At 36.4% G+C, this 12,378-nt stretch overlaps 1 protein-coding gene across 3 annotated transcripts; it reads left to right on the plus strand.

The window, feature by feature from the left end:
* Positions 1-2,626: 2,626 nt before the first annotated feature.
* Positions 2,627-11,571, plus strand: LOC137491032 (uncharacterized). Of its 3 annotated transcripts, none has more exons than XM_087250240.1 (3): positions 2,627-2,753; positions 3,936-4,118; positions 5,820-11,571. In XM_087250240.1, exons 2-3 carry the CDS (start codon positions 4,034-4,036, stop codon positions 6,911-6,913), a joined length of 1,179 nt encoding a protein of 392 aa, XP_087106366.1. In that variant the 5' UTR covers positions 2,627-2,753; positions 3,936-4,033; the 3' UTR covers positions 6,914-11,571. The 3 variants fall into 3 exon arrangements, with proteins under 3 accessions (XP_087106366.1, XP_087106364.1, XP_087106365.1); XM_087250238.1 differs by having other exon boundaries at positions 3,968-4,118; XM_087250239.1 differs by lacking the exon at positions 2,627-2,753 and adding an exon at positions 3,335-3,388 and having other exon boundaries at positions 3,968-4,118.
* The last annotated feature ends 807 nt before the right edge of the window (positions 11,572-12,378 follow it).

A 12,378-nucleotide genomic window follows, 5' to 3' on the forward strand; every position in this document is an offset into this window, starting at 1 on the left:
GTAGTTTAACTTAAAAAAACAAATCACAATTCTGTTATTTACTCATCCTCTACTTGAGCCAAACCTGTTTGAGTTTCTTCTGCTGAATGCAAATATAGAGAATACAGAGGCAAAAACAGCCACTATATGCTTCAACAGTTGCTACTTTGGACATGGCTGCTTTTTTCAAAACTTTCTTGCACACAAAAAGTTCTTGGAATTCGATTACAATTGAACCACTAAAGTCACATGTTTTGGCATAGTTTTTGGTTCCTTTTCTGGACTTTGAGCATCTCGGGACTCTTGCTGTCTATGACAGATGAAGGAGCTCTGAAGATGAGCAAAGTTGTCAGGAGATTGAAACAACAGGTAGAGGGACAATCGTTCTCGAGATACTAGTGTACACTGTAACACACGCCTTCCACCAGTGCTCATCTACAGCCACATCGAACTTTAAAAAAAATATTCATTTATTTTTTTATTGCAATAACAACAGGCCATTACAACAAACATAAATACAAAAACAGATAGCAAGCCACATCACACTGCTCCTCGTGTGATATATTACTCATATATATATTTATTCATTTTCTTTAAAGCTCAGTCCCTTTATTAATCTGGGGTCACCATAGTGGAATGAACCGCCAACTTATCCAGCACATGCTTTATGCAGCGGATGCCTTTCCAGCTGCAACCCATTACTGGGAAACATACACATTCATTCACACACACCGCATGCCTACCATGTCTATGGACTTTGGGGAAACCAGAGCATCTGGAGGAAATCTCACGCAAACACAGGGAGAACATGCAAACTCCACACAGAAATGCCAACTGACCCAGCTGAGGCTCAAACCAGCGACCGTCTTGCTGTCAAGCGATCATGCTACCCACTGCACCACTGTGATGCCTCACATGTGTAATTATATAAAGTATTAAACTGGTATTGGTGAAGAACTATGCTTACTAAAAGGCACCATTCAGATGTACTGATTGTAAAGATCTGGTCAATCAAGCATGTGATGTTATAGACACCTATGATTATTTGTCCTAAGACAGAGGTTCTCAAACATTTTTCATCAAGTACCACCTCAGAAAAAAATGGCTTCTCCAAGTACCACCAAAATGAGCAGTATTGAAATACAGTAGCGTAGTAGGCCTAGTAAAGCAGCTACAACTCTGCACAGTTAAAAAAAACGTGGCAGATTACCTCAGAAATATAGGCTATATGTCATATATGGCATATTATATACATAATTTTTGATAAATTTTGAAATGTGTGTAGCATGTACATGACATATTTCATTCCTCTGCGTACCACTAGAAGGAAGCCTGCGTACCACTAGTGATACACGTATCACAGTTTGAGAACCACTGTCCTAAGAGATGAAAGGCAGGTCTTGTTCATGTAATATGCTTTAGGCTATCAAGTTGGTATTGGCATTAACAGCTATACCTGTTAACGGGTTTCTTATATGTAAAACGACCCTATTCAATTAAAGATCAGGCAGCTATTACTAAAGATGACCGCACACAATGATGAGCCATTTATTTAAATGAATATGTGACACAGATATTTAAATGTCATTGTTGCAAACAAGTTACAGGAGTAAGTGCAGTTGTTGTTTTATGTGATGTTCACCACTGTTATTACACCATAGTGAAACAGAAGTCTGAGAAATGCTGTAGTTGATGTAGGTGGAGCAGGTTAATCACATTAAAAGTTCTGCATTGTGTAGTTATGAAAATGAACTCTTATCATTGCATTACCCTGTATAAACTGCCTGTACAATAAATTACCTTGTGATGTAATTATTTTGTGATTATAAATATTTAGATGCATGACATATTAAAAAAATGGACAGTATGTGATAGCTTTACTGTGTTAAAAGCAAAAGCTTTTGTCACAGGGTATCTTATATATGCTTTTGTGAATGTCTATGCATATGTATGCACAAACACAAATGATAAATAGAGGGAAAAACATCTTTGTTACCTATCAGGTGAATAAGAGGCTTTCGAGAAAGCTGAGCTGCTCACACATGTTCTGTTCAACTAAAAGACGAAGGAAAGAAAACAAAATTGGCACAGAAACAAGCTACATTTTGATTGTTAAAATCTATAGACACTTTTGGAAAGAAATAATTGACCTGGTAAGAGTGTGTTGACTGTCTCACAGAAGCCAGTAATAAGCTGCATGTGCTTTAAGAGAAATAAAGGACTCTAAACTCACACAAAACTCTGAGAAGCTTCTAAAAAAACAACACACAACTCTTGCATTACCTTTTAACCAGGCTTGGAAAAGATAAATTGAAATGTGTTTCAAATCAAAGTACCTCAACATAAATGTATCAACATTAACTACAAAATGCAGCAGCCAAAATAAAAACGCTTCAATCAATAGTATTATAAAACAACAGCAACAAAACAAATAGTGATGGCTAAAGTCAACTCATTTTCCCAATACATCATTATTTTTATGTAAAACTATGATTTGTAAAGCTGCTGGACTTCCCATCCCCCACTGTATGTGTCTTGAGTCTTCACTGCTCATTTGCGTCTTTATACCAGCATTAATGGGGGCCAATTGAGTCTTATCCAATCACATTCCACATTCTTTATATTCTGCGTTCCTAAGAGAATCTTCACTGGCTTATTTCGCCAAGTAAAGAGAACAACTTTGGAGGACAAACTACTATTGTAGATTCCTACATTGGGATTATTACCAACAACAACCATTTTTTCATCCCACTTCTTCATTGAAGACTGAAAAGGTGAGTTGCACGTTCTGAATTTACACTCAAATAATATCTAAATGCTAACATTATAAAATGTAAAATCTAAACATGCGTGGATGCATTGTTCAACGCTGTCTTAAGTTCTTCAGTCATTTTTAAAAGCTTCTTTTTTGTTTATGGGAACTTTTTTGTTTGTTTGTTTATTTGGTTATAAATATTGTTTTTATCCTGACAAATGGACTGTAGCCCAAATAAGCTACAACATATTATATAGGTTGGAACCTGGCTGGCAATTTTGGAGAATTTGATGTTTTCCCATTCAAACATACAAAGAGGTGGTAACACCAGTGAATGCAAGTGAATGTGGGTTAAAGTTATGGATGAAGAAATGCAATCGTTTAAAGAAAATGCAACCACTTAACAACCTACCTGAAGGCCAAGATCTAGTGGTTGTAAATAGATTTATTCAATTGACATAAATAGTGATGGTCTTACAAATACAAAACAGAAAGCAGATAAAGTAAAAAGTGGAAAACAAAGGAGAAATGTATCAATAAGTCATGACTAAGAGTAAGTGAGGGAAAAAGCTTTAAAAAAGACTTTTATTTTGGCGTGGTGGTGTGACATCATAAGGCTGCGCCACCCCAGTACTATGATTCTACTGGAGAAAGGTTTGTTTTAAAGCTTTTACACAGATGTAAACCGACTGGTTTAAATTTCAGGTTGTTCCTTTCATGCTAAATGTACCTGCTGTTGACAATATTATTTTAACCCTTTATACAACGAAGTACTATTTAACTCACAGTAAGGTCTATCGTTTGAATAAGATAGGATAAACTTTATTTGTCCACAAGAGTAAATTCTTGTCTCCTGCAAAAGAGTGCTACAACGTTGCTGTAAGCAGACATTAAAATAAATAAAACAAACAAAATAATTAAAATTTGTTAAAGTTTGAATAAAGCAACAGTAAAGTGTGTAATAAGTGTTTTAATGAAGGTTTAATTCATTAAATAGCATAATGTAATTCTATTCGAAGTAAACATCACTATATATAAGAAATGAAGTACTGGTCTTAATCTTCTCTTTTGTGGCTATTGTTTTTTGCTCAGACTTAACTAATTTCTTTTTGTTAATCACTCTTATATAAAGAAACTGTTGAAGCAAGTGTTGAAGAGAAGTTATTTTGTTTTTGTTAATTGTTTTATTCATTTTAAACAGGACATTTTTATTGTTTTGTTAATTTTAAACAGGATAAAGTGTCCAAACACAGAAAAAAAACTCCTGCTGAAGCGACTGATCTCCACACTGTTATAAAGATGGTGTTTATTAAAGAGGAGAGTGAAGATGTGAAGATTGAAGAAACATTCACAGTCAAACAGGAAGATCTGCAGGAACAAACAGGTTGGTTTTCATTCTCAAAATCCATCTTGAAGCCCTGAGTGTGCTGCCTAGTTCTCCTAAATGCACATAAGCACTCAATGAAAAGACAGGAATGAGTTTCTTTCATCACTTGTTTTCATGTCTTTTGTCATTATTTTATGTATAATTAGTCTCCCATTTTCTCTACCTTCTTAAGTTTATTGCTTTTCTTGTTCTCTTACTGTTTGTAAAGCGTCCTTGAGCACTGGCGCTATATAAAGTAAATAAAAACAAAAAATTAAAAAGTTTAACTGAGCTGAAGATATTTGACCTACAGTATTCTCATAGAAGATATCTGCTATTACGGTGATGGTGTTGGCTTAGTACTTTCCATTTGCATATGACACGTTGATCACAATTCCCTTTTTCATCAATTTCTTTATGGGTTTAAACTTGTTTTTAGTAGTTGTTACTAGTTCTCACACATATGATCTATGTAATACCCGCAGGGTCTTAAAATGTCCTAAATTCAAAAACCTAAAATTTGAGGCCTTAAGAAGTCTTAAATTTACGGAAATACTGTGTTGTAGGTCTTAAATCTTTTTAAACAAGTCTTTATTTTCCTTTGTTCATGTTTTGTTACCCAACCTGGCCAAAACCCACACAATCACCAACAATCCATCTCAATAAAACTTTAAACTTTTCATTCAAAAAGATAATTTTAACTCTATTTATCATAATAGTTTAATTATTTTTGTGCTTCATTTGTTCAAACATGCTCCATGTATTTACTGCTGAGGACATCGACCTGGACAGATTGTTGTGCATAGATTTAGTTTATCATAGTTTTCAAAACTTTTGTTCATTTGTTTTTTATTTTAAAGAAAGTTTATTTTGGAAAAAAGTGTGTGGATCCTAGTCAAGCTCTCTTGTTTTTACACAATATTTAAGATTTTTGCTAAGAAATATCTAAAATATTTTAACATTATTATTTATTTATATTTAGGTCTAACTAATTGCACATTGTGATTGACTATGGGATAAAAGGGTGGAGTTAGAGAATTATGCCACACACTGAGGAAGGCTTCGTGCCGAAACGTCTGTTTGTCCGTTATCACCCGTACAATGTAAGAAAAAGTAAAAATAAAAACAGTACGAAGCAATTGAGTGTGAATCATTACCTTCTTTTGAATAATAGCAACGATAAGATTAACGCACCAAACCAAATATGTAACTAAAAAAAACACACAAGCGCGCAGGACAAACTTCAGTAACTCTAAACATGTATTTCCATTTAAAGCCACAGGCACAAAAAGAGCTTGGTTTTCCTCTGACCCCTAAATTAAATATTCTACAAGTTATATGATCTGATTTTGAGCTGAAACCTCAGACACATTCTGGGAACACCAAAGACTTATTTTACATCTTGTAAAAAATGGGTAATTGTAGGAACCTTTTAAAGGAATAGTTGATGTAGAAATGAAAATAGCCTCACCATTTACTCTTCCTTGTGTGGTTTTAAACCTTTATGAGTTTCTTAATCCTGCTGAACACAAATAAGATATTAAAAAAAAGAAGAAAAAAAAAACACTGGCTTACTGTGTTCCACAATAAAGGAAATGTTTAAAACTACCTTAATAGAGAGTAAATGGTAAGGTTATTTTAATTTGTGGGTGAAACATCCATTTCTTGCTTATCGCTTTGAGCCTTCATACTAAAGTTAACTCTTTTTTTTTTTTTTAGATCTGATGGTGCTGAAAGAAGAGACTCATGGACAGAATGAAATAGATGAGAAACAGCAGTTTCAGAAACCCCAAGAAATAATGACTGATGAAAAACCCACACTGACTAAAAAGACTTCATCACACGGAAGACCTCGGAAATCCAAATCTGGGTGTAATTTCAGCTGTAAACAGTGTAGAAACAGTTTCAGTCAGAAGTCAAAGCTTGATGTTCACATGAGAGTTCACACTAGGGAGCAACCTTACACCTGCGAACAGTGTGGAAAGAGTTTTGGTCAAATACAAGGCTTTAAAGCGCACATGAGAATTCATACTGGAGAGGGGAAGTTCACATGCCAAGAGTGTGGAAAAAGCTTTTATCAAGCTGGAAACTTTGCAGCACACATGAGAATTCACACTGGGGAGAAGCCTTTCAGCTGTAAACAGTGTGGAAAGAGTTTCAGTCAAAAGTCAAACCTTGATGTTCACATGAGAGTTCACACTAGGGAGCAACCTTACACCTGCGAACAGTGTGGAAAGAGTTTTAGTCAAAAACAAAGCTTTAATACTCACATGAGAATTCACACTGGAGAGAAACCTTTCAGCTGTAAGCAGTGTGGAAAGAGTTTCTTTCAAAAGCCAAACCTTGATGTTCACATGAGGGTTCACACAGGGGAGAAACCTTACACCTGCGAACAGTGTGGAAAGAGTTTTGGTCAAAAACAAGACCTTTACATCCACATGAGGATTCACACTGGAGAGAAACCTTACACATGCACAGAGTGTGGTAAAAGTTTCCCACATATAAGCACACTCAAACACCACATGAGGATTCACACTGGAGAGAAGCCGTTTGCATGTGCTCAGTGTGGAAAGAGCTTCACAACCAAAACTAGCCTCATGAACCACATGAATGGACACACTGGAACCATAGTGTTCACATGTGATCAGTGTGGAAAGAGTCTCACACGCAAAGACACCATTAAGAAACACATAAAGACTCACTCAAGAGAGGATCGTTTTAGATGCAGTGAATGTGGAAAGGGCTTTAAAAGTAAAAGAAGCCTCAACACTCACATGAAGCTTCACAATGGAGAGGAGAGTCCTCAACATTGAGGCCTTGTCCACACAAACACGAGTATATTCAAAACGGCAGATTTTTCACGTAGTTTGGCTGTTCATTCAAGTGAAGTTTATTTATAAACTACTTTCAAGAGGATCACATGCTTATGATTGTCCACGGCCGGTCCTGCATTAGCTAAAACATGATTCACCATTCAGATGATTCCTAACTCACTATAAATAACCTCTTAACTCAGTTATCTTTGTCTTGAAGAATCCCTCTCCCACCCTTACTCCCCTTCCTTTCTAGATTGGGCAACACGGCAGCCATTGAATAGCCAGTGGTTAGCACTGTTGCCTCACAGTAAGAATGTCGCAGGTTAAAGTCCCTGCTAACCAGTTGACATTTTTGTGCAGAGTTTGCTCACTCTCCCTGTGCTAACGTGGGTTTCCCCTGGGTCCCCTGGTGTTCTCCCACAGTCCAAAAACACACAACCTAAGTAAACTGAACATTAAATTGGCACCATAGTCGAGCTCTTTGTAAGCCTTATATTTCCCTTTAGCCGACCCTATATCTGTCATTAGAATAGAAAGAAGTCTGGGGAGTTCATCGAGATCTACCTGAGCTCACACTCCCCTCTCGTCCTGCTTACTGGATGGAGCCCAGGGCTCGAGGATCTTATGAGCTTAGGTCTGTAAGAGGCTAAATTATCATATGCATTTGTTTATAATACAAAACATGCTTTTTCACTCAAGAAGGTCCATACTGACTACAAAGGCAGATACTGATAAGATCAGGGCCTGTTGTGTGGACTTTGGGGGTTTTATGGTGTGGTCACATGTTGATTGGTCAGTTTGAATGTCTCAGCATTGGTGGTCACATGGTCAAGAAAGATACAAAATAGGTGGTAAACTCTGGCTCTGTCTCTTTTTCCTGCCTCTCTTTTCCTGGCCTGGTTCTCTCCTGCTCTGCTCCTCTCCTCCTCTGGAATCTATCTTCTCTGACTTTGACTTCTCTTTGTCTCTCTCTCTCCCCCTGTGTCTCTCCTTCTACCTATGGTAACTTTAATTTTACATTTAAGCTGGGTACAATTTATACCATATGTTTTATCATTTCATATTTTATCATTTTATACAGTATTTTGTTATTAATTCAGTTGTAACCATAGAGAATTATTGTCATTAAATCATTTCATTTTCAAGTATTTGTGAATTACTTTTGATTTAACATCAACACTTAATTGTTCCATATAGCAATACAATACAATCACATAATATCAACGCTCTCCCACATTTATAGCTATTAATACTGCCCTTATTTCCGTTTTTGGTATAAGATTGCAGAAGAATGGTTTGACTAGAAATGTACAGTTTTTTACCATCATGCTGATTACTTTTTAGTCACTCGGTAGAACTACAGTTGGAACCGCTGTGGTTTAAAGACCGTCCTTACAGATGGTGCCGAAACCCGGGATCCTTTGCAGTGAGTTTTTCTGAAATTTACTTTAGCCGGTCTTAGCTGGATTTTAACAGCTGACCTGGTGAATGGATTAAAATTGGCCTTCTAACCACAAGAGTGGGTAAGTCTACTTTTATTGTTTCTCCATTTGCTTAAATTGCATGAAACAGAATTTACAAGACTGTAATTTGTTTCAATAGTTCAATTTGGCAAGTTTCAGATTACCTCCTCAAGGATGGAAGGGTTCATTTCTAAAGAAAGTGATGTATTCTTTGCTTTACGGACCAAAAAAGTTCAACCCACATTGTGCAAACTTAACAAAAAGGGACTTGAATTAACAAACTCAGTCTCTACATTATTTGCATGGTGGGATATAATTGGCAAAAATGGAAAGAAATCAAAACGTGGTGATATAATTGAAGCACTAAATTACATGTGTTACTCAAAACTGCGCAATGTAATGTCAGAAATACCTTCAATTATAAAGGCTAGATGTGAAGAATTTGATGATGTTCAAAAATCAGAGGCAGAAAAGTCAGAGGCAAAAATTCTAGATCTCAAGTTACAGCTTGATAATTTACTAGCTGAACAGTTAGCCCTGGCTGAAAAATGCAAAAGTCAAAAAGACACCATTGCAGATTTAAAAGCTATGCTAAAAACACAGAAGTTTGTGTCTCCCAAAATGCTTAACAGCGATGGGATTAAAAAGCATGTTCACTTCTCAGATGAAGTTACTTGTAATGAATCTGAAATGATTTGTTTAGAGGCCGTAGCTAAAAAGAGTTTGCCCGTTTCAGTAATTAAGGTGATGCCACACCATAGCGCAGCAAAGACGCATGGTGTAGAAGCATTAGAGAGTCTTAAAAACCCTCAAACCTCAGATGATCACAGCAATCAACCCTCAGGCAAACAAAACAGGCTTTGTATGACCTGTAAAAAGTTTGGTCACAGAGAGGAACAATGTTGGACATCAGGACAGGGAAGACCTCCACCTTATTTTCTGAGAAAACGGAAATCACTAAAGAGCAAAAATCAGTGGTCTTCACGTAACAAAAACTCATCTGATGATAACACACTTAGTGAACTAACTGCATTGTTAATACAAGGCCTGCAACTGTTAACTTCCTTTGCTAGCGGCTTAGCAGCCTAATAGCAATAAAAGTTAATAATTGCTGATCCTGTTTGCATTTCCAAATTTGTTATATTTGTGTTATTCACATTTTCATTTCCATAGAACACAATGGTATTGTGTGTTACTACACGTACACATAGACTGAGTAATTCCTTAAAACATGATTTTCTCACTATAGGTGTAAAAACACTCAGGTCTGAGGTTTTAGAAGCCACAGATGCATTCTAGACCGCATGTCACGTATAAAGAAGGAATTAACTGTATGCTAAAATTTATTAATTTTAAGGTACTTGTGTTCATTTGTTGGATGAGTTTCATCTCCTAAAAGTGGTAAACTGTGCTATCCTCAATATAGCTGCAGTTTAAACTACAAACAGGAGTATAGAGTTGCCTTGTGGCTCCAGTGTAATAACTGCAGTAACAATGAAAATGCTTTCTTACAGGATTCAGCCTTGAACATTGCACTTTATCATGCTTCTTTAAAATAAAACATTGATTTGGAAGTTTTTTGAGCCAGATCACATTCACATCTCATACTCAAATTCCATGCTGGCTCCCTGTTACAACAGGACTAAATTTTACACACTACCGTAAAACTTCCACCTTTTGTTAGGAGCATGTTTACACAAACACATAGCCTCACAGCTGGAACACTGCCACACAGAGAACAATGTTTCAAATCTTCACACACACAGTCAAATTCACTATTTTGTCTAACAAGCTTAATATAGATTTTACATGTTATTTAAGTCTTTTCAGTCAGACTTTATTTTAACTATAGATTTTTCATCTTGTGTTGTTATTTTGGTTTCTTTTGATTTTTAACCAGTTACTTATTTTTTGTTTAAACAAAGTTATATCAAAATGTAAATTGTGATTCTAAATCCAAAATGCTGAATTGTTGTTGCTTTTGTAACACTTTTGACATCTCTACAACAAATGATATTTGTGTTTATTTTATATTTAATCCATTTAAATGCAGTTGTGATTGTCTTTGAATATTGATTCATTTAATTCACCGTATTTGGTTACACTGAATATTTTGCTGAAACTCTTAACCAGCTATTGTTGATTTTGTTGTAAAGCAATTATTTTTGATGTTTCCAGATATTGTGTAAAGAGCTTGTTTGCTTTTATTTTATCTTAATCTTGACCATATTTTAATGACATTAATTTAAGGGCATTTTGCTTGAGGAGAACTCAAACTGACCACATCAATCCTTTGATCAATGGCAAATGCCATGTGTTTGCTTCTGCTGTTTGTTGTGCCATTTGCTGTTTTCCAATACAGGATCCATGTAGAAAAGGTTCACGTCTTGTGATCAACTTCAAGAGAAGAGCAGGGGTTCCCTGCATTCCTTAGCACCTATTCTTGTGGGGGTATGAAGGACAATTTGCATATAAGCAGTGCAACACCATTTAATTAAAGCCTCTCACGTAGGGCTGAAGGAAAACAAAGACTGACCAACCTAATTCCTACAACCAGCCTGGACAGGATGTCCGAAGATGACAGCAGCACACATCACAATGCATATTTTCATCATTAATGTCACCTTTTTGCCTCTTTATGTGTCACAACGGTGCCAGGGGAGGATTGTAAGAGGCTAAATTATCATATGCATTTGTTTATATGACAAAACGTGCTTTTTCACTCAAGAAGGTCCATACTGACTACAAAGGCAGATACTGATAAGATCAGGGCCTGTTGTGTGGACTTTGGGGGTTTTATGGTGTGGTCACATGTTGATTGGTCAGTTTGAATGTCTCAGCATTGGTGGTCACATGGTCAAGAAAGATACAAAATAGTTTGTAAACTCGAGCTCTGTCTCTTTTGCTGCCCTCTTTTTTCCTGGCCTGCTTCTCTCCTGCTCCTCTCCTCTCCTCCTCTGGAGTCTATCTTCTCTGACACAATCAGGCTTCTGGGCCTGCTCTCTTTCTCTCTCTCTCTCTCCCCCTGTATCTTTCCTTCTACCTATGGTAACTTTAATTTTACATTTAAGCTGGGTACAATTTATACAATATGTTTTATCATTTCATATTTTATCATTTTATACAGTATTTTGTTCATTAATTCAGTTGTAACCATCGAGAATTATTGTCATTAAATCATTTCATTTTCAAGTATTTGTGAATTACTTTTGATTTAACATCAACACTTAATTGTTCCATATAGCAATACAATACAATCACATAATATCAACGCTCTCCCACATTTATAGCTATTAATACTGCCCTTATTTCCGTTTTTGGGATGAGATTGCAGAAGAATGGTTTGACTAGAAATGTACAGTTTTTTTTACCATCATGCTAATTACTTTTTAGTTGCTCGGCAGAACTACAGTTCAAACCGCTGTGGTTAAAGACCTATCTTACACTGCGGTTACACTAGAGTTTGAGCATGCAAAATTCTGTTGTATGGTGCTGCGAAAAAGGGCAGGATTAAACAAGATGATTAGACATAAAAAAGTGAGCGATTGGTCCATATTTTACATTTCTGTCCAGAGAGGTAAGGTTTTGATCTTTGGTTGGTCTTACACAGTGATGTGTAAGACCAATGTGATTGCGCAGGTCAGAGTTCACCAAGCTTGAACTTTGCAACACAGTGAACTGCGAAACCTGATCCACGAACTTGCATTTCCGGTCTGACGCAAGTGCAAGTAAATGGTTTCTCTCAAGTGTGGATCATAATGTGTAAATTAAGGGATGATGATAGACGGAAACTCTTCCCACACTGATTGCAAGTGTTTTCAGTGTGGATCCTCATGTGTTTATTAAAGTGTGATGAACTGTTAAAACTCTTCCCACACTGAGCGCACGTGAACGGTTTCTCTCCAGTGTGGATCCTAATGTGGTGTTTAAGGGATGATAAGTGACTGAAACTCCTCCCACACTGAGTGCAAGTGAATGGTTTATCTCTCGTGTGGATCC

The sequence above is a fragment of the Danio rerio genome, chromosome 4 (assembly GCF_052040795.2).
Source record: "Danio rerio strain M-AB ecotype USA chromosome 4, GRCz13ab, whole genome shotgun sequence".
NCBI classification, from domain to species: domain Eukaryota; kingdom Metazoa; phylum Chordata; class Actinopteri; order Cypriniformes; family Danionidae; genus Danio; species Danio rerio.

Excerpts from the sequence above, each read along its gene's own strand:
- LOC137491032 (XM_087250240.1), top strand. The coding sequence starts at position 4,034 with ATGGTGTTTATTAAAGAGGAGAGTGAAGATGTGAAGATTGAAGAAACA. Across the intron at positions 4,119-5,819 it reads AGATCTGCAGGAACAAACAG|ATCTGATGGTGCTGAAAGAA; the intron begins GTTGGTTTTCAT and ends TTTTTTTTTTAG.